Here is a 23385-nt window from a genome sequence, read left to right as displayed (position 1 = left end):
TCCAAAGACATGCACCTGGGGATAGGTTGATTGGCAACATTAAATGGTCCCTAGTGTGTGAATGTTGTCTGTCTATCTGTGTTGGCCCTGGGATGAGGTGGCCACTTGTCCAGGGTGTATCCCGCCTTCCGTCCGAATGCAGCTGAGATAGACTCCGGCACCCCTGCCACCCCAAAAGGGACAAGCGGTAGAAAATGGATGGATGGATGTATGTTTATATGTGTATATACAGAATGTATAAATATATATTCATGTATGTGTGTTTGTGTCTCAGACAAAGCTGACGATATCCTGGGCCCCATCACTTACGAAGTGTCTGACATGACCGTGCACATGGCCTGGAAGGAACCTGCCTCCCCCAACGGCATGATAATCCTGTACGAAGTCCACTACAAACGCATCGGAGACAGCGAGGTGACAGCATTTGTCTGCATAGCTCGCCTTTTATTGCTCTGGTGCAGGGGTCACCAACGCGGTGCCCGCGGGCACCAGGTAGCCCGTAAGGACCAGATGAGTAGCCCGCTGGCCTGTTCTAAAAATAGCTCAAATAGCAGCACTTACCAGTAAGCTGCCTCTATTTTTTAAATTGTATTTATTTACTAGCAAGCTGGTCTCGCTTCGCCCGACATTTTTAATTCTAAGAGAGACAAAACTCAAATAGAATTTGAAAATCCAAGAAAATATTTTAAAGACTTGGTCTTCACTTGTTTAGATAAATTCATTAATTTTTTTACTTTGCTTCTTATAACTTTCAGAAAGACAATTTTAGAGAAAAAATACAACCTTAAAAATGATTTTAGGATTTTTAAACACATATACCTTTTTACCTTTTAAATTCCTTCCTCTTCTTTCCTGACAATTTAAATCAATGTTCAAGTAAATTTATTTTTTTTATTGTAAAGAATAATAAATACATTTTAATTTAATTCTTCATTTTAGCTTCTGTTTTTTCGACGAAGAATATTTGTGAAATATTTCTTCAAACTTATTATGATTAAAATTCAAAAAAAATTATTCTGGCAAATCTAGAAAATCTGTAGAATCACATTTAAATCTTATTTCAAAGTCATTTTGAATTTCTTTTAAAATTTTAGTTCTGGAAAATATAGAAGAAATAATTATTTGTCTTTGTTAGAAATATAGCTTGGACAAATTTGTTGTATATTCTAACAAAGTGCAGATCGAATTTTAACCTATTTAAAACATGTCATCAAAATTCTAAAATTAATCTTAATCAGGAAAAATTACTAATGATGATCCATAAATTATGTTTTTAATTTTTTCAAAAATATTCGAATTAGCTAGTTTTTCTCTTCTTTTTTTCGGTTTAATTTTGAATTTTAAAGAGTCGAAATTGAAGATAAACTATGTTTCAAAATGTAATTGTCATTTTTTTTCGTGTTTTCTCCTCTTTTAAACCGTTCAATTAAGTGTAAATATCATTAATTATTAATAATAACATAGAGTTAAAGGTAAATGGAGCAAATTGGCTATTTCTGGCAATTTATTTAAGTGTTTATTAAACTGGTAGCCCTTCGCATTAATCAGTACCCAAGAAGTAGCTCTTGCTTTCAAAAAGGTTGGTGACCCCTGCTCTGGTGTCACCCATTTCACTCCGGTGAAATGGTGATGTCAACATGGCCCTTTGTTGGAACCGCCTTCGATGCGGCAGATGTGGAAATTAATCTTGTAAAAACATTTGCAGTTTAGAGTTCATGTATGCATCCATCTGTGATATTTTTAACCCAAGGAGTGCTGTTTCTCCCACAGGAGCTGCACCACTGTGTGTCCAGGAACGTTTACAGGGTGACCCGCGGCTGCAAGCTGAGAGTGATGCATTCTGGGAACTACACCGTGAGAATCCGAGCCACCTCTCTGGCTGGTAATGGATCCTGGACTGAGCCCACATACTTCTACGTGCAGGATGCCAGTAAGTTTAGGGCAATATTGTGATCGGTTAGTTTGCGTGACGTGTCTCAATTTGTGGGCGGATGCTTTAACAGGAGATCCCCTCAACATCGCAAAGATTGTTATCGGACCGGTCATTTGCGTGGTTCTGCTGCTCTGTGTGGCTGTGGCAGGATTTATGATGTTCAAGAAGAAGTACGCCGCCTTTCGTCTAAAACTACTTTATTTTTTCCAGCTGTCCTAATTGTGTGCCACCTTTCCCACTACATAGTCAAACACAGGGGCCGAGCGGTCCCATCTACGCCTCGTCCAACCCGGAGTACCACAGCGCCAACGACAGTAAGCCGTTTGATTGACATCAACAATGCGCCCACGTGGCACCACTGTAACCCGTTCCTGCCGCGCAGTGTACGAGGAGGACGAGTGGGAGGTGGCCCGGGACAAGATCAACATCAAGCGGGAGTTGGGTCAGGGCTCCTTCGGCATGGTGTACGAGGGCCTCGCCAAAGACATCATCAAGGGCGAGGGCGAGAGCCGCGTGGCCGTGAAGACGGTCAACGAGTCGGCCAGTCTGAGGGAGAGGATCGAGTTCCTCAACGAAGCCTCGGTCATGAAGGCCTTCAGTTGCCACCACGTGGTAAGGATGAAGCCCCGTTGTCAGTGGAACTCACTCATGCCAATATTAGACAGGCAAAGTGTGATATAATTAATTTAGATTATTTAATTCACTTATTCATGAATTAATGTTGTTGTGAATTAATATATATTTTTATATATTTTTTTAATTAAATCAACATAAGAAAACACAAGATATTAGTGGTGTAATGGTACGTGTGTTGTATTTGAACCGTTTCAGTACGGGGGTTCCGGTTCGGTTCGGAGGTGTACCGAACGAGTTTCCACACGGACATATTAAGTAGCGTAACGTACGTTGTGTAAACAATGCACACCGAGGCACAACACACGGCATGCTGGCAGCTAACGGGCTAGGATAGACCAGGGGTCACCAACGCGGTGCCCGCGGGCACCAGGTAGCCCGTAAGGACCAGATGAGTAGCCCGCTGGCCTGTTCTAAAAATAGCTCAAATAGCAGCACTTACCAGTGAGCTGCCTCTATTTTTTTAAATTGTATTTATTTACTAGCAAGCTGGTCTCGCTTTGCCCAACATTTTTAATTCTAAGAGAGACAAAACTCAAATAGAATTTGAAAATCCAAGAAAATATTTTAAAGACTTGGTCTTCACTTGTTTAAATAAATTCATTAATTTTTTTTACTTTGCTTCTTATAACTTTCAGAAAGACAAATTTAGAGAAAAAATACAACCTTAAAAATGATTTTAGGATTTTTAAACACATATACCTTTTTACCTTTTAAATTCCTTCCTCTTCTTTCCTGACAATTTAAATCAATGTTCAAGTAAACATTTTTTTTTATTATTGTAAAGAATAATAAATACATTTTAATTTAATTCTTCATTTTAGCTTCTGTTTTTTCGACGAAGAATATTTGTGAAATATTTCTTCAAACTTATTATGATTAAAATTCAAAAAAATTATTCTGGCAAATCTAGAAAATCTGTAGAATCAAATTTAAATCTTATTTCAAAGTCTTTTGAATTTATTTTAAAATTTTTGTTCTGGAAAATCTAAAAGAAATAATGATTTGTCTTTGTTAGAAATATAGCTTGGTCCAATTTGTTATATATTCTAACAAAGTGTAGATTGGATTTTAACCTACTTAAAACATGTCATCAAAATTCTAAAATTAATCTTAATCAGGAAAAATTACTAATGATGTTCCATAAAATCTTTTTGTAAGTTTTTCTCTTTTTCGGTTGAATTTTGAATTTTAAAGAGTCGAAATTGAAGATAAAATATGTTTCAAAATTTAATTGTCATTTTTTTCATGTTTTCTCCTCTTTTAAACCGTTCAATTAAGTGTAAATATCATTAATTATTAATAATAACATAGAGTTAAAGGTAAATTGAGCAAATTGGCTATTTCTGGCAATTTATTGAAGTGTGTATCAAACTGGTAGCCCTTCGCATTAATCACTACCCAAGAAGTAGCTCTTGCTTTCAAAAAGGTTGGTGACCCCTGGGATAGACTGACCATGCGTCCTCTTTTGCGGGGCTGTCAGGGCAGAGTTTCCTAAATGCCTCAAATGTCCGGCATTTTGAGTTAGGGTTGCGTGTATTTTCAATGTACGTTCAGGGTTAAGAAGGGGTTAAAAACAAAACAAATTGTGCGCGCAGCAGCATTGGTGAGGGAGGGGCAGAGAGAGAGAGAGAGAGAGAGTTATGATAAACGCGCATGCGTCGCCAGGCTCTGCTTTTTATCCATAGATTTATCACATTTAATTTCTTATTATTTATAGCAGGGGTGTCAAAAGTGTGCATTTGCGGCCCACAGCTAATGTTTTAAAGGCCCACGGCACATTCTAAAAATACTATTAAAATAAACAAAAACATAACAAAAGTGAAATAAAAAAGCTTAAAGGCCTACTGAAAGTCAGTACTAGCGACCACGCAGTCTGATAGTTTATATATCAATGATGAAATCTTAACATTGCAACACATGCCAATACGGCCGGGTTAACTTATAAAGTGACATTTTAAATTTCCCGCTAAACTTCCGGTTGAAAACGGCTTTGGATGATGACGTATGCGCGTGACGTAGCCAGTGAAACAGAAGTATCGGTACCCCATTGAATACAATACAAAATAGCTCTGTTTTCATCTCATAATTCCACAGTATTCTGGACATCTGTGTTGGTGAATCTTTTGCAATTTGTTTAATGAACAATGGAGACTGCAAAGAAGAACGTTGTAGGTGGGATCGGTGTATTAGCGGCTGGCTGCAGCAACACAACAAGGAGAACTTACTTGGATAGCAGACGCGCTAGCCGACGCTAGCCGCCAACCGCATCTGTGATCGGTTGAAGTCCTTCGTCATGCTGTATTATGATGATAGTATATATGATAGTATATATCTGTATCATGAATCAATTTAAGTGGACCCCGACTTAAACAAGTTGAAAAACTTATTGGGGTGTTACCATTTAGTGGTCAATTGTACGGAATATGTACTTCACTGTGCAACCTACTAATAAAAGTCTCAATCAATCAATCAATCAATGCCGTCGATCGCTGGAACGCAGGTGAGCACGGATGTTGATGAGCAGATGAGGGCTGGCTGGCGTAGGTGGATAGCTAATGTTTTTATCATAGCTCTGTGAGGTCCGGTTGCTAAGTTAGCTTCAGCGTCGTTAGCAACAGCATTGTTAAGCTTTGCCAGGCTGAGAATTATTAACCGTGTAGTTACATGTCCATGGTTTAATAGTATTGTTGATCTTCTGTCTATCCTTCCAGTTAGGGATTTATTTATTTTGTTTCTATCTGCATTTGAGCCCGATGCTATCACGTTAGCTCAGTAGCTAAAGAGCTTCGTCGATGTATTGTCGTGGAGATAAAAGTCACTGTGAATGTCCATTTCGCGTTCTCGACTCTCATTTTCAAGAGGATATAGTATCCGAGGTGGTTTAAAATACAAATCCGTGATCCACAATAGAAAAAGGAGAGAGTGTGGAATCCAATGAGCCAGCTTGTACCTAAGTTATGGTCAGAGCGAAAAAAGATATGTCTTGCACTGCATTCTAGTCCGTCACTCTAACGTTCCTCATCCACGAATCTTTCATCCTCGCTCAAATTAATGGGGTAATCGTCGCTTTCTCGGTCCGAATCGCTCTAGCTGCGTTGAAAACAATAGGAAAATATGAGGAGGCAATCAATTGACTACGTCACGCTACTTCCGGTACAGGCAAGGCTTTTTTTTATCAGAGACCAAAAGTTGCGAACTTTATCGTCGTTGTTCTCTACTAAATCCTTTCAGCAAAAATATGGCAATATCGCGAAATGATCAAGTATGACACATAGAATGGATCTGCTATCCCCGTTTAAATAAAAAAAATTCATTTCAGTCGGCCTTTAAATGTTAAATGTAATTTAGAAAAAGTTGCAATGTTGACTAATAAAACAAAGCTGTTTTTTTTCTTCTTTCCAACTGTCATTGCTCAAAACATAATATTGAATCAAAATCAATGTTATTATGAATTATTGACCTATGCAAGGTTCCCATTACTTCACATCAAATATTACACTAAGAAAAATATTTTTGGTGGGAGATTTTGCAAATTTGGTAAATAAATAACCCAAAAATTTATATTTTGTTGTTTTCTTACTGTACCGAAAATTAACCGAACCGTGACCTCTAAACCGAGGTACCGAACCGAAATTTTTGTGGACCGTTACACCCCTACAAGATACACTTACAATTAGTGCACCAACCCACCCCTATTACACTCATTCACACAAAAGGGTTGTTTCTTTCTGTTATTAATATTCTGGTTCCTACAATATATATCAATACAGTCTGCAAGGAATACAGTCCGTAAGCACACATGATTTGTGCTTGCTGCTGGTCCACTAACATTTTCATTAATTACTATTTCTTATGTGATTGTTTTTATATTGTTTTACTTTCTTTTTTATTCAAGACATTTTTATTTATTTATTTATCTTATTTTATTTTATTTTTTAAAAAAGACCTTCACCAGACCAGGTTGTCAATTAAATTAAATTGTTTAAAGGGTTCTTAAAACCAGGTCCAGTCCAGATTATGTCCAGGTCGGACTCAGCAACACACACCTTCATTTATGTACACTCAAATAAGGGAACATTAATATTAATAATTTACAGGATCATGGCATGTTCAATTTATGAAATTATAATGGTCTTTTTTATTTATTTTGAATTGTCTTATCAATTTTGAAATTATTAAATGACTTATTTATTCAATGGCCTCTCATTTCATGTTGTTGTTGCAACCTTTTAAGTAAATGAGTGTCAAATAGGTGGTGGGTTGGATCAACTATTTGAGTGAATAGAGTTACAGTAGTTATAGTCACAATAGTTATTTATTTTAATTCAATTACAGAATATAAAACATATTTTTTTTATTGTATTCTATTAAACTTTGGTGTAAGTTTATTTAAAAGTGCAGAAAACCACTTCATTGAGTAGATGGAGCTTTGGCCTTTATTAAAGCACTCTACCGCCACCTACTGGACTCGAGTCCAACAGTATCAGACTGGACTCTCACTATTATGTTAGATCCACTATGGACTGGACTCTCACTATTATGTTAGATCCACTATGGACTGGACTCTCACACTATTATGTTAGATCCACTATGGACTGGACTCTCACATTATTATTTTAGATCCACTATGGACTGGACTCTCACACTATTATGTTAGATCCACTATGGACTGGACTCTCACACTATTATGTTAGATCCACTATGGACTGGACTCTCACTATTATGTTAGATCCACTATGGACTGGACTCTCACACTATTATGTTAGATCCACTATGGACTGGACTCTCACACTATTATGTTAGATCCACTATGGACTGGACTCTCACACTATTATGTTAGATCCACTATGGACTGGACTCTCTCACTATTATGTTAGATCCACTATGGACTGGACTCTCACACTATTATGTTAGATCCACTATGGACTGGACTCTCACACTATTATGTTAGATCCACTATGGACTGGACTCTCTCACTATTATGTTAGATCCACTATGGACTGGACTCTCACACTATTATGTTAGATCCACTATGGACTGGACTCTCACACTATTATGTTAGATCCACTATGGACTGGACTCTCACACTATTATGTTAGATCCACTATGGACTGGACTCTCTCACTATTATGTTAGCGCTTAATAATAAAAGTTTCTTTGTCAGGTGCGTCTCCTGGGCGTTGTGTCCAAGGGTCAGCCCACCCTGGTCGTGATGGAGCTGATGACCCACGGAGACCTGAAGAGCTACCTGCGTTCTCTCCGGCCCGACGCAGAGGTAACTTTTCATCAGTCCATGAAATTAATAATATTTCTACTTTGCAGAGGGTGTTTGTGACCGTAAACCAACGCTGCCATCTCAGGTGGACAACCTGCACACCACGGCTTTGAAATGAGTGCAGAGGCCTGACATTCAATGATGCTATTTTTAGGGGTGTCATAAACCAACCATCGATTTTCTACCACTTGTCTCTATCGCGTTAATTGCGATTCCTTGATTAGTGATATGTAACATGTTGTTTTTCTAATGCATTACTTTATAATAATAATGAATTACATTTGTAACGCACTTTATATTCTCAAAGTGCTACAAAGTATATAAAAAATAAAAAATAAGGTCTAATAAAATGAAATATGAACATGAAAAACACTAGATAAACACTAGATAAATCATAGAAACATAGATAAAATAGAAATAAAAACATGAAAGCACTGGATAAAACAGATAGGCAAGTAGTTCATTTAAAAACAAGAAGGCAGATAAATTAGATAAAAGCTGTGTTAAAAAGGTGGCTTTTTAGTCCCTTCTTTTTTTTATTTATTTTTTTTTATTTTAATTAAATCAACATAAAAAACACAAGATACACTTACAATTAGTGCACCAACCCAAAAAAAACCTCCCTCCCCCCATTCACACTCATTCACACAAAAGGGTTGTTTCTTTCTGTTATTAATATTCTGCTTCCTACATTATATATCAATATATATCAATACAGTCTGCAAGGAATACAGTCCGTAAGCATACATGATTGTGCATGGTGCTGGTCCACTAATAGTACTAACCTTTAACAGTTAATTTGACTCATTTTCATTAATTACTACCGCATTTTTCGGAGTATAAGTCGCACCGGTCGAAAATGCACAATAAAGAAGGAAAAAAACATATAAGTCGCACTGGAGTATAAGTCGCATTTTTGGGGGAAATGTATTTGATAAAAGCCAACACCAAGAATAGACATTTGAAAGGCAATTTAAAATCAAGAATAGTGAACAACAGGCTGAATAAGTGTACGTTATATGAGGCATAAATAACCAACTGGTATGTTAACGTAACATATTATGGTAAGAGTCATTCAAATAACTATAACATATAGAACATGCTATACGTTTACCAAACAATCTGTCACTCCTAATCGCTAAATCCCATGAAATCTTATACGTCTAGTCTCTTACGTGAATGAGATCAATAATATTATTGGATATTTTACGCTAATGTGTTAATCATTTCACACATAAGTCGCTTCTGAGTATAAGTCGCAACCCCTGGCCAAACTATGAAAAAAACTGCGACTTATAGTCTGAAAAATACGGTAGTTTCTATGTAACTGTTTTTATATTGTTTTACTTTCTTTTTTATTCAAGAAATGTTTATTTATTTATTTATCTTATTTTATTTTATATTTTATATTTTATATTATAAAATTTTTTTTTTTAGGGACCTTATCTTCACCAGACCAGGTTGTCCATGAAATTAGATTGTTTAAAGGGTTCTTAAAACCAAGTCGAGTCCAGTTCGGACTCAGCAACACTCACCTTCATTTATGTACACTCAAAATTAGGGAACTCAACAACAGATTGCATATAATCTATAAACAAAATTACATTTTCAAAATAACCATTTGAGGACTTCCCATCTTTTTGTAAGTTTTTGGGCATCATTATCGGTTTCAACCATATACCGTATTTTTCTGACTATAAATTGCTGCCTTGATGTTTTACCTACCAACTTCTTTAAGAATGTTTTTGACTGCCTATCAACAGACATCTTGCAAATAGTTAATAATTCTATTCAATCGGGCAATTTCCCGAAGGCTTTCAAAACTGCAGTCATTAAAGCTCTTCTAAAAAAGCCGAGCCTAGATGCCTCTCTTATCAACAACTACAGACCAATTTACAATCTACCATTCATAAGTAAAATCATTGAGAAAGTTGTCCTCCAACAACTAAATCACTTCTTGGCTTCTACTGGCTGCCACAACAACTTCCAGTCAGGATTTGGACCTCTTCATAGCACAGAGACGGCCCTTCTTCAAGTTAAAAATGACATCCGTCTAAACACGGACTCTGGCAAAACTTCAGTATTAATGCTTTTGGACCTCAGTGCTGCATTTGACACTGTCCACCACTCAATACTTTTGGACAGCTTGGAAAACTGGGTGGGGATCTCAGGCACAGTTTTAAGCTGGTTCAAGTCATATCTACAAGATAGGAACTATTTTGTTTCCATTGGTGACTTTGTATCAGAACCAACCAACGGAGTCCCCCAAGGTTCAATCTTGGGGCCCACTTTATTTAACATCTATATGCTCCCACTAGAACAAATCATGCAAAATAATAACATTGACCATCATTGCTATGCCGATGACACCCAAATCTATGTAGCGCTATCCCCAAATGACTATCGCCCCATAGATCTTCTGTGCCAGTGCAACGAGCAAGTCAAACACTGGATGTGCCAACATTTCCTACAACTAAATGAAGATAAAACTGAGATCATTGTTTTTGCTGCTAAAAAAGAAAGTCGTCCAACACCTTCAATCACTGTCCCTGAAAACCTCAAATCAAGCCAGAAATCTTGGGGTTATTTTAGATTCTGATTTACATTTCGACAGTCACATCAAATCAGTAACAAAATCGGCCTACTATCACCTCAAAAATGTAACAAGACTTAGAGGGCTCATGTCAGCTCAAGACTTAGAAAAACTTGTACATGCCTTTATTACCAGTAGGCTAGACTATTGTAATGGTCTCCTTGCAGGTCTTCCCAAAAACACTGTCAGGCAGCTACAGCTTGTTCAGAACGCTGCTGCTAGAGTTCTAACAAAGACCAAAAAATGTGAGCACATTACAGCAATTCTTAAATCCTTCCATTGGCTCCCTGTACATCAGAGAATTGATCTGCTCACATATAAATCACTACATGGTCTAGTATATTACTGATATGCTCCCACTATATAAGCCCTCTAGATCACTAAGATCTTCTGAGAGCAATCTGTTAGCGGTTCCAAGAGTAAAGTCAAAGCTGGAATAAACTTCCTGAAGATGTCAGACTCTCCCCAACTCTGACTACTTTTAAAACTAGACTGAAGACTTTTATGTTACCTTAGCTTTCAGCTAAATCTTTTAATCTTTTAACTTTTAACGTCCGCACTGTTTTTATTTTTATTGTCTGCATTTTAATTTTGCTTTTATTTTTCTTTCATTTCACTTTGTTGTCAGTGAAGCACTTTGAGTCTGCCTTGTGTAGGAAAAGCGCTACACAAATAAAGTTGCCTTGCCTTGCCTTAAACGAAGTAAATGCTAGTGCCATTATCTTGACATAATGATATGCGCTCGGCATCATGATTTTTTTGTTCATGCTTGAAGTAAGAAATGATGACTTTAAAAAAGTAGTTTTCTACTTGTGAGTGTTGATGACACAGCTTTGCAACAGTTGATATTCTAGTTTCAAGCATGTTTTACTCAATATAGCTCATCAAATCTCAGCAACAAGCTGTAATATCTTACTGAGATCATTTAGGACCAAAACTAGAGATGTCGATATTATCGGCCGATAAATGCTTTAAAATGTAATATCGGAAATGATCGGTATCGGTTTTTTTTATTATCGGTATCGTTTTTTTGTTGTTTTTTTTGTTTTTTTTTAATTAAATCAACATAAAAAACACAAGATACACTTACAATTAGTGCACCAACCCAACAAACCTCCCTCCCCCCATTTACACTCATTCACACAAAAAGGGTTGTTTCTTTCTGTTATTAATATTCTGCTTCCTACATTATATATCAATATATATCAATACAGTCTGCAAGGGATACAGTCCGTAAGCACACATGATTGTGCGTGCTGCTGCTCCACTAATAGTACTAACCTTTAACACTTCATTTTACGCATTTTCATTAATTACTAGTTTCTATGTAACTGTTTTTATATTGTTGTACTTTATTTTTTATTCAAGAAAATGTTTTTAATTTATTTATCTTATTTTATTTTATTAATTAAAAAAAAAAAAGCACCTTATCTTCACCATACCTGGTTGTCCAAATTAGGCATAATAATGTGTTAATTCCACGACTGTATATATCAGTATCGGTATCGGTTGATATCGGTATCGGTAATTAAAGAGTTGGACAATATCGGATATCGGCAAAAAGCCATTATCGGACATCCCTAACCAAAACACTTAAAACAAGTAAAACACTCTAACATAAAATCTGCTTAGTGAGAAGAATGATCTTATCAGACAGAAAATAAGCAAATATCACCCTTATTTGACATATTTCATCTTACTTAGATTTCACTTTTTGCAGTGTGTTTTTAAAGTAAACAGAAACGTTCATTATTCCTACCCTGGACTCCTGAGGGTTCATGTGGTCGTTGTAGCTTGTGCAGCCCTTTGAGACATTTGTGATTAAGGGCTATGTAAATAAACTTTGATTGATCGATTGATTGAATGAATGCTTGTGACCTAATGAAGAAAATGTATCCCTCAGAACAACCCGGGCCGTCCGCCTCCCACACTGAAGGAGATGATCCAAATGTCGGCTGAGATCGCGGACGGCATGGCGTACCTCAGCGCCAAGAAATTTGTGCACAGAGACCTCGCCGCCAGAAACTGCATGGTCGCTCACGATCTCACTGTCAAAATAGGAGGCGAGTTTAACACCTCAGCAGGACACAACTACAAACCCCGTTTCCATATGAGTTGGGAAATGGTGTTAGATGTAAATATAAACGGAATACAATGATTTGCAAACCATTTTCAAGCCATATTCAGTTGAATATGCTACAAAGACAACATATTTCATGTTCAAACTCATAAACTTTATTTTTTTTTGTGCAAATAATCATTAACTTTAGAATTTGATGGCAGCAACACGTGACAAAGAAGTTGGGAAAGGTGGCAATAAATACTGATAAAGTTGAGGAATGCTCATCAAACACTTATTTGGAACATCCCACAGGTGTGCAGGCTAATTGGGAACAGGTGGGTGCCATGATTGGGTATAAAAGTAGATTCCATGAAATGCTCAGTCATTCACAAACAAGGATGGGGCGAGGGTCACCACTTTGTCAACAAATGCCTGAGTAAATTGTTGAACAGTTTAAGAAAAACCTTTCTCAAGCAGCTATTGCAAGGAATTGAGGGATTTCACCATCTACGCTCCGTAATATCATCAAAGGGTTCAGAGAATCTGGAGAAATCACTGCACGTAAGCAGCTAAGCCCGTGACCTTCCATCCCTCAGGCTGTACTGCATCAACAAGCCACATCAGTGTGTGAAGGATATCACCACATGGGCTCAGGAACACTTCAGAAACCCACTGTCAGTAACTACAGTTGGTCGCTACATCTGTAAGTGCAAGTTAAAACTCTCCTATGCAAGGCGAAAACCGTTTATCAACAACACCCAGAAACGCCGTCGGCTTCGCTGGGCCTGAGCTCATCTAAGATGGACTGATGCAAAGTGGAAAAGTGTTCTGTGGTCTGACGAGTCCACATTTCAAATTGTTTTTGGAAACTGTGGACGTCGTGTCCTCCGGACCAAAGAGGAAAAGAACCATCCGGATTGTTATAGACGCAAAGTGTAAAAGGCAGCATGTGTGATGGTATGGGGGTGTATTAGTGCCCAAGACATGGGTAACTTACACATCTGTGAAGGCGCCATTAATGCTGAAAGGTACATACAGCTTTTGGAGCAACATATGTTGCCATCCAAGCAACGTTACCATGGACGCCCCTGCTTATTTCAGCAAGACAATGCCGAGCCACGTGTTACATCAACGTGGCTTCATAGTAAAAGAGTGCGGGTACTAGACTGGCCTGCCTGTAGTCCAGACCTGTCTCCCATTGAAAATGTGTGGCACCTAAAATAGCAGAAGGGAGACCCCCGGACTGTTGAACAACTTAAGCTGTACATCAAGCAAGAATGGGAAAGAATTCCACCTGAGAAGCTTCAAAAATGTGTCTCCTCAGTTCCCAAACCTTTACTGAGTGTTGTTAAAAGGAAAGGCCATGTAACACAGTGGTGAACATGCCCTTTCCCAACTACTTTGGCACGTTTTGCAGCCATGAAATTCTAAGTTCATTATTATTTGCAAAAAAAAATTATAGACTTTATGAGTTTGAACATCAAATATGTTGTCTTTGTAGCATATTCAACTGAATATGGGTTGAAAATGATTTGCAAATCATTGTATTGCGTTTATATTTACATCTAACACAATTTCCCAACTCATATGGAAACGGGGTTTGTACACACGGGAGGAAAAGACTCAATGAAACCTTTTTGTTGTCTTGTAGATTTCGGCATGACCAGAGACATCTATGAGACGGACTACTACAGGAAAGGCGGCAAAGGCCTGCTGCCTGTCAGGTGGATGTCACCAGAGTCCCTCAAAGATGGCGTCTTCACGGCACATTCGGACTGCTGGTCTGTCCCGCACGCCTCTTTACATGTACACACCACATTTACTTATCAAAACGTCTTCTCTACCGCCTCCTAAAGGTCTTTTGGGGTGGTGCTGTGGGAGATCAGCACGCTGGCTGAGCAGCCTTACCAAGGCCTCTCCAACGAGCAGGTGCTGAAGTTTGTCATGGACGGAGGCTACCTGGACCGCCCAGACAACTGCGCTGACAGACTGTGAGTACATCTGGACGTCTTTCTGCAAATGTATCTTGAATTAGTCTATTTCGGGTGTTTTGTCAAGTCATGATGGACCTACAGGCGGTTATATCAAGAGCGCCTCGGCTGGTGGCAGCCAAGTTGTGCACGCCATTTTACCTCAATCACTTTAAACCTCTAAAGCAGGGGTCACCAACGTGGTGCCCGCGGGCACCAGGTAGCCCGTAAGGACCAGATGAGTAGCCCGCTGGCCTGTTCTAAAAATAGCTCAAATAACAGCACTTACCAGTGAGCTGCCTCCATTTTTTAAATTGTATTTATTTACTAGCAAGCTGGTCTCGCTTTGCCCAACATTTTTAATTCTAAGAGAGACAAAACTCAAATATAATTTGAAAATCCAAGAAAATATTTTAAAGACTTGGTCGTCACTTGTTTAAATAATTTCATTAATTTTTTTACTTTGCTTCTTATAACTTTCAGAAAGACAATTTTAGAGAAAAAAATACAACTTTAAAAATTATTTTAGGATTTTTAAACACATATACCTTTTTACCTTTTAAATTCCTTCCTCTTCTTTCCTGACAATTTAAATCAATGTTCAAGTAAATTAATTTTTTTGATTGTAAAGAATAATAAATACATTTTAATTTAATTCTTCATTTTAGCTTCTGTTTTTTCGACGAAGAATATTTGTGAAATATTTCTTCAAACTTATTATGATTAAAATTCAAAAAAAATATTCTGGCCAATCTAGAAAATCTGTAAAATCAAATTTAAATCTAATTTCAAAGTCTTTTGAATTTCTTTTAAAATTTTTGTTCTGAAAAATCTAGAAGAAATAATGATTTGTCTTTGTTAGAAATATAGCTTGGTCCAATTTGTTATATATTCTAACAAAGTGTAGATTGATTTTAACCTATTTAAAACATGTCATCCAAATTCTAAAATTAATCTTAATCAGGAAAAATTACTAATGATGTTCCATAAATTCTTTTTTTAATTTTTTCAAAAACATTCGAATTAGCTAGTTTTTCTCTTCTTTTTTTCGGTTGAATTTTGAATTTTAAAGAGTCGAAATTGAAGATAAACTATGTTTCAAAATGTAATTGTCATTTTTTTTCGTGTTTTCTCCTCTTTTAAACCGTTCAATTAAGTGTAAATATCATTAATTATTAATAATAACATAGAGTTAAAGGTAAATTGAGCAAATTGGCTATTTCTGGCCATTTATTTAAGTGTGTATCAAACTGGTAGCCCTTCGCATTAATCACTACCCAAGAAGTAGCTCTTGCTTTCAAAAAGGTTGGTGACCCCTGCTCTAAAGGCTTAGTGGCCACATGCGTGGACAGCACCTTTTAGCTCTTATTTCCAAAATGGTGTACACTACTGAATTGGGGTCTTATGGCCACTTATGTGGACACTTATACTGCCATCTGGTGGTGTCAGAAGTATATAACATACAATGGAATTTGGAGGAAAAAAAGTGTAAAAATAAGAATTAGCATGTCACTAAACATGAAGTACATGATTGTGTACTTATGGACTAAGTACATCATATCAAAAGATGATTCTTAGTTTTTATTCTAATTAGGGTCCAATATGCCCAAATAGCAAAGAGAAATAAAAATAGCATGTAAACAAACAGCTTGGGCTTTAAGAGGTTAATAGTTGGCAAATATAATTCTCTCTTTTTTTAAATAGGTGCTGTCTTTTATCATATTTAGGCCAGTAGGACCACCTGCTCTGTAGCCTTGTGGTTAGAGTGTCCGTCGTGAGTTCAAACCCCGGCCGAGTCATACCAAAGACTATAAAAAAACGGGAGCCATTACCTCCCTGCTTGGCACTCAGCATCAAGGGTTGGAATTGGGGGTTAAATCACCAAAAATGATTCCCGGGCGTGGCCACCGCTGCTGCCCACTGCTCCCCTCACCTCCCAGGGGGTGATAAAGGGTGATGGGTCAAATGCAGAGGATAATCTCGCCACACCTAGTGTGTGTGTGTGACAATCAGTGGTACTTTAACTTGAACTTAAAAGGGGTGAAAAAACAGTTCCTCCAACTAAGGCCTTGTTTCTTCTATGTTGGAAGACTGAGCGTGTGAGCTAGGGTCTTAAGCCCCGCTCCCCTCTGTGCATGGCGCAAAAGCGAGGGACTCGCAGAGCTTTCAGCACGCACGCACAGAGTAATCAGTAACACTTCCACGTCAATCACTTGTCCAATTGGTTATGGTTATGGTTTAAGTTCATTTCAAACATGCTACATAGGTAGGTGAAAATGTGGCTCTAGATTGATCAAATTGCTAATTAAAGGGTTTTCAACCACAGGGGACCAATTTTTCCGGTGTAGATATTAATCCTCTTGATTTAAATGGTATTCAACAAGTAACCTACTTACAGTTTAACAGGCGTGAACCTTGTCAAATTATATAAAAGCATGTGTTAATCACACAGATGATTATTTAATTTCACACATAAACCAGCGCATACAACAACATGTCAGGGTCAGGCTGACTACAAAAATTAATACTAAGCAAGGAAACACTGGACTACACCAATCACATACATACCTTAACTTCATGCCAAAGTACAGTACTACAGGAACTACTCCTGGTTTCATGTACTTCACTAAACTGACTAAAGACCTGCTCAGTGGCCTTGGGGTTAGAGCAGGGGTCACCAACCTTTTTGAAAGCAAGAGCTACTTCTTGGGTAGTGATTAATGCGAAGGGCTACCAGTTTGATACACACTTCAATAAATTGCCAGAAATAGCCAATTTGCTCAATTTACCTTTAACTCTATGTTATTATTAATAATTAATGATATTTACACTTAATTGAACGGTTTAAAAGAGGAGTAAACACGAAAAAAATGACAATTAAATTTTGAAACATAGTTTATCTTCAATTTCGACTCTTTAAAATTCAAAATTCAACCGAAAAAAAGAAGAGAAAAACTAGCTAATTTGAATCTTTTTGAAAAAATTAAAAAAATAATTTATGGAACATCATTAGTAATTTTTACTGATTAAGATTAATTTTAGAATTTTGATGACATGTTTTAAATAGGTTAAAATCCAATCTACACTTTGTTAGAATATATAACAAATTGGACCAAGCTATATTTCTAACAAAGACTAATCATTATTTCTTCTAGATTTTCCAGAACAAAAATTTTAAAAGAAATTCAAAAGACTTTGAAATAAGATTTAAATTTGATTCTACAGATTTTGTAGATTTGCCAGAATAGTTTTTTTTTATTTTAATCACAATAAGTTTGAAGAAATATTTCACAAATATTCTTCGTCGAAAAAACAGAAGCTAAAATGAAGAATTAAATTAAAATTTATTTATTATTCTTTACAATAAAAAAAATTAATTTACTTGAACATTGATTTAAATTGTCAGGAAAGAAGAGGAAGGAATTTAAAAGGTAAAAAGGTATATGTGTTTAAAAATCCTAAAATGATTTTTAGGGTTGTATTTTTTCTCTAAAATTGTCTTTCTGAAAGTTATAAGAAGCAAAGTAAAAAAATTAATGAATTTATTTAAACAAGTGAAGACCAAGTCTTTAAAATATTTTCTTGGATTTTCAAATTCTATTTGAGTTTTGTCTCTCTTAGAATTAAAAATGTCGGGCAAAGCGAGACCAGCTTGCTAGTAAATAAATAAAATTAAAAAAATAGAGGCAGCTCACTGGTAAGTGCTGCTATTTGAGCTATTTTTAGAACAGGCCAACGGGCTACTCATCTGGTCCTTACGGGCTACCTGGTGCCCGCGGGCACCGCGTTGGTGACCCCTGGGTTATAGGGTCCGCCCTGAGATCGGTAGGTCGTGAGTTCAAACCCCTGGCCGAGTCATACCAAAGACTATAAAAAAACGGGAGCCATTACCTCCCTGCTTGGCACTCAGCATCAAGGGTTGGAATTGGGGGTTAAATCACCAAAAATGGTTCCTGGGCGTGGCCACCGCTGCTGCTCACTGCTCCCCTCACCTCCCAGGGGGTGATCAAGGGTGATGGGTCAAATGCAGAGGATAATCTCGCCACACCTAGTGTGTGTGTGTGACAATCATTGGTACTTTAACTTGAACTTAAAAGGGGTGAAAAAACAGTTCCTCCAACTAAGGCCTTGTTTCTTCTATGTTGGAAGACTGAGCGTGTGAGCTAGGGTCTTAAGCCCCGCTCCCCTCTGTGCATGGCGCAAAAGGGAGGGACTTGCAGAGCTTGTGATCAGTAACACTTCCACGTCAATCACTTGTCCAATTGGTTATGGTTATGATTTAAGTTAATTTCAAAATTGGTACTTGAACTTTAACTTTATCCTTCAAATGTGTAAGTTTTGTGTTTGAAAAGTACTTCAGGTGTTTGACTGTCCTCCTCCTCCCCCCTCCAGACACAACCTGATGCAGATGTCCTGGCAGTACAACCCCAAGATGCGGCCCACCTTCCAGGAGATCATCGAGATGCTGCGCGACGACCTCCACCCGTCCTTCCAGGAGTGCTCCTTCTTCTACAGCGGCGAGAACAAGCCGCCGGAGAGCGAGGACTTTGACCTGGACATGGACAACATGGAGAGCATCCCGCTGGACCCCTCGTCCTACTCGCAGCGGGAGCAGGGCCTGGACCGGGACGAGGGCTCCTCGGTGGGCCTGAGGGGCAGCTATGAGGAGCACCACATCCCCTTCACACACATGAACGGGGGCAAGAGCAACGGACGAGTACTGGCCCTGCCGCGCTCCAGCCCCTCCTAGCCGACTCCTTTACATCAGAGATATTTTGTCATTTTTTATATGTGTATATATATATATATATATATAGAGACCACACTTATATCACTCTCAACAGAGCCCCTCAATGCACATCTCAGGATTTTGACTTTATTTTTCTCTTCAAATGCCACAAACACAACACTACAGCGCGTCTCCAACGGGGTGCTTTTTTGTATGCAGACGCTCCTGTCACGCTTGTACGAACCCCGTTTCCATATGAGTTGGGAAATTGTGTTAGATGTAAATATAAACGCAATACAATGATTTGCAAATCCTTTTCAAGCCATATTCAGTTGAATATGCTACAAAGACAACATATTTGATGTTCAAACTCATATACTTTATTTTTTTTTTGCAAATAATAATGAACTTAGAATTTCATGGCAGCAACACGTGCCAAAGTAGTTGGGAAAGGGCATGTTCACCACTGTGTTACATGGCCTTTCCTTTTAACAACACTCAGTAAAGGTTTGGGAACTGAGGAGACACATTTTTGAAGCTTCTCAGGTGGAATTCTTTCCCATTCTTGCTTGATGTACAGCTTAAGTTGTTCAACAGTCCGGGGGTCTCCCTTCTGCTATTTTAGGTGCCACACATTTTCAATGGGAGACAGGTCTGGACTACAGGCAGGCCAGTCTAGTACCCGCACTCTTTTACTATGAAGCCACGTTGATGTAACACGTGGCTTGGCATTGTCTTGCTGAAATAAGCAGGGGCGTCCATGGTAACGTTGCTTGGATGGCAACATATGTTGCTCCAAAAGCTGTATGTACCTTTCAGCATTAATGGTGCCTTCACAGATGTGTAAGTTACCCATGTCTTGGGCACTAATACACCCCCATACCATCACACATGCTGCCTTTTACACTTTGCGCCTATAACAATCCGGATGGTTCTTTTCCTCTTTGGTCCAGAGGACACCGACGTCCACAGTTTCCAAAAACAATTTGAAATGTGGACTCGTCAGACCACAGAACACTTTTCCAGTTTGTATCAGTCCATCTTAGATGAGCTCAGGCCCAGCGAAGCCGACGGCGTTTCTGGGTGTTGTTGATAAATGTCTTTCGCCTTGCATAGGAGAGTTTTAACGTGCACTTACAGATGTAGCGACCAACTGTAGTTACTGACAGTGGCTTTCTGAAGTGTTCCTGAGCCCACGTGGTGATATCCTTTACACACTGATGTGGCTTGTTGATGCAGTACAGCCTGAGGGATGGAAGGTCACGGGCTTAGCTGCTTACGTGCAGTGATTTCTCCAGATTCTCTGAACCCTTTGATGATATTACGGAGCGTAGATGGTGAAATCCCTAAATTCCTTGCAATAGCTGCTTGAGAAAGGTTGTTCTTAAACTGTTCAACAATTTGCTCAGGCATTTGTTGACAAAGTGGTGACCCTCGCCCCATCCTTGTTTGTGAATGACTGAGCATTTCATGGAATCTACTTTTATACCCAATCATGGCACCCACCTGTTCCCAATTAGCCTGCACACCTGTGGGATGTTCCAAATAAGTGTTTGATGAGCATTCCTCAACTTTATCAGTATTTATTGCCACCTTTCCCAACTTCTTTGTCACGTGTTGCTGCCATCAAATTCTAAAGTTAATAATTATTTGCACAAAAAAAAAAATGTTAATGAGTTTGAACATGAAATATGTTGTCTTTGTAGCATATTCAACTGAATATGGGTTGAAAATGATTTGCAAATCATTGTATTCCGTTTATATTTACATCTAACACCATTTCCCAACTCATATGGAAACGGGGTTTGTACATGACGTATGCAGACTCTCCTATGACGGACTGTACAGACATAGAAATGTTGCCAACTTTGTGCTCTATAAGGATTCAACTGTGAAACAAAACAACAACAAGGCTGCTGAACTCCTCCTCCTCCTCCTCCTCCTCCTCCTCCTCAGAAAGAAAAGCTCCTGAAAGTAGATAGAAGTGCCCTTTCTATTTTGTCCATGGCCAATGGTGACAATGCAGAAAACCTCAACTTTTTATTTTATTTTTTGGAGGAGGAGGGGGGGTAAAAAAAAAACATTGTCTGTCTTGAACAAAGGAAGTTGATGAAGTGTCTTACCTCCTCGCACTCTGCAGTATTCCAAAACAAAAGGCACACCGGATGAAACAGAATCATTTGTCTTTTTATATTTATTTCTGACACTTTTTTTTCTCCGTCTTTCTAGTTTTGACATTTACAGTACAGCTGAAGGATATTTAAAGTGTTCCTCAGAGTGACCAATAGCTGCTGCTTCTTTTTATTGGGTGTAGAAGGTTTATATGGTAGATATATGGTGTATAGACTGTATATATACTGTGTATCAATTTATATATATATATGTATATTTATAAATAATATATGTACATATATGTATATTTGTACTTATGTATATATTTATAAATATATATGTATGTATGTATATATATATGTATGTATGTACAGTATGTATATAGATATATATATATGTATATATGTACATATATGTATGTATATATGTGTGTATATATGTATATGTATACATATATAAGTATGTGTATACATATATAAGTATGTGTATATACATATATGTATGTATGTGCATGTCTACATGTGTATATATGTATATTTGTGTGTATGTGTATTATGTGTATATATATATATGTGTACATATTTGTATGTATATGTGTATATATGTACATATGTATGTGTATACATATATAAGTATGTATGTATAAATATGTGCATGTATACATATATATGTATATATACATGTGTGTGTGTATATATATATATGTATACATATGTATGTATGTATATATATATGTATATACATTTTATATACATGTGTATATATACAGTATATGTATATACATTTTATATATATATATATATATGTGTGTATATATATATGTGTATATATATATATATATGTGTGTGTATGTATATACAGTATGTATATGTATGTATATATATACGTATATATATATGCATATACATTTGATATACATGTGTATATATATATATATATACAGTATATGTATATATATATATATATATGTGTATATATATATATACAGTATATATATATATATATGTGTATATATATAGACATATATATATATATATATGTATGTGTATATACATTTTATATACATATAGACATGTATATATATATGTATGATTTTTTTTGTATATAGCCAATGTTGTCATTTTGGAGGTTTTTCTGGTCATATAGATGCAAAAAAATGTTTTTACATGTTAGCTTTATGTTTTTGTTTTTTTTAATCCAGATTTATGAACTCATGATCAACAAACAGCACTTCTTAGTCTCTTTTTTTTTTTTTTTGCTTCTAATGCCTGGAAGGAGTGTATCGTCCCATCAAGATCAAATAAATGTAAATAATTAAGGAAAGTGCATCCAAGCATTGGCTCTACCTGTGCTTAGTTTTGTATCGTGAAATGTCATTTTGCCAACAAATGTAAGGCCAGTGGTGTCCAAATTACGTTTTTTTTGTTTTTTTTCTATTGGCACAAAATGTATCGAAGTGGTCCTCCGCATCTTTCAATATTTCTGATCATGGCCCTCGGTGGAAACAAAGGTTTGGACACCCCTGCTGTAAACAAACACTCACGTTGGGAAACATTTAAGCATGAAGGTTATGATAAATAAACTCTTTAAAGTTGGATTTGTGAGCCACATTTGGGCTCCGGTGTGATGACCTATGTGGGATTAGTTATGCTACAATGCTAGATAAATGTGAAAGCTCAGGGGTGTCCAAAATGCGGCTCAGGAGAAATTTTTGGCACACATTTTTGGGGGTAAAATACATTAAAGATGTATATCGTGTATTTCACTAATTTGCGGATGTTTTGTTCCCACAGCCGAGTATATATTAACCAACATTAGAGTGATTTTAGCATATTTAATGCACAAAATATATCAAAAGTGGCCCCCGTATGTAATATTGATTTATTATCAATGACCTGCAAACCTTTTTAAACCAAGCAAAGCAACACCTCCAAAATATTATAATCATAAATTGTTTTTCTTAATTGTGTGCTTACGGACTGTATCCCTTGCAGACTGAATTGATATATATTGATATATAACAGGGGTCACCAACGTGGTGCCCGCGGGCACCAGGTAGCCCGTAAGGACCAGGT

The 23385-nt window shown here is 37.2% G+C and overlaps 1 protein-coding gene across 1 annotated transcript in view; it reads left to right on the top strand.

Moving 5' to 3' along the window:
- The window catches only part of insra (insulin receptor a), a 173463-nt gene extending 153994 nt beyond the window's left edge, over positions 1-19469 (top strand). Inside the window, exons 12-21 of the mRNA XM_062023819.1 lie at positions 275-414; positions 1771-1930; positions 2004-2103; positions 2180-2247; positions 2316-2545; positions 7734-7844; positions 12341-12500; positions 14151-14280; positions 14356-14490; positions 18862-19469. Coding sequence (XP_061879803.1) covers positions 275-414; positions 1771-1930; positions 2004-2103; positions 2180-2247; positions 2316-2545; positions 7734-7844; positions 12341-12500; positions 14151-14280; positions 14356-14490; positions 18862-19219 — 1592 coding nt within the window. The 3' untranslated portion in view covers positions 19220-19469. The remainder of the gene's footprint in view (positions 1-274; positions 415-1770; positions 1931-2003; positions 2104-2179; positions 2248-2315; positions 2546-7733; positions 7845-12340; positions 12501-14150; positions 14281-14355; positions 14491-18861) is intronic.
- The last annotated feature ends 3916 nt before the right edge of the window (positions 19470-23385 follow it).

The sequence above is a fragment of the Entelurus aequoreus genome, linkage group LG16, assembly GCF_033978785.1.
Source record: "Entelurus aequoreus isolate RoL-2023_Sb linkage group LG16, RoL_Eaeq_v1.1, whole genome shotgun sequence".
Classification (NCBI taxonomy): Eukaryota; Metazoa; Chordata; class Actinopteri; order Syngnathiformes; family Syngnathidae; genus Entelurus; species Entelurus aequoreus.
The sequence above is the reverse complement of the archived record's forward strand: the minus strand, read 5'-3'. Positions and strand labels throughout refer to the sequence as shown.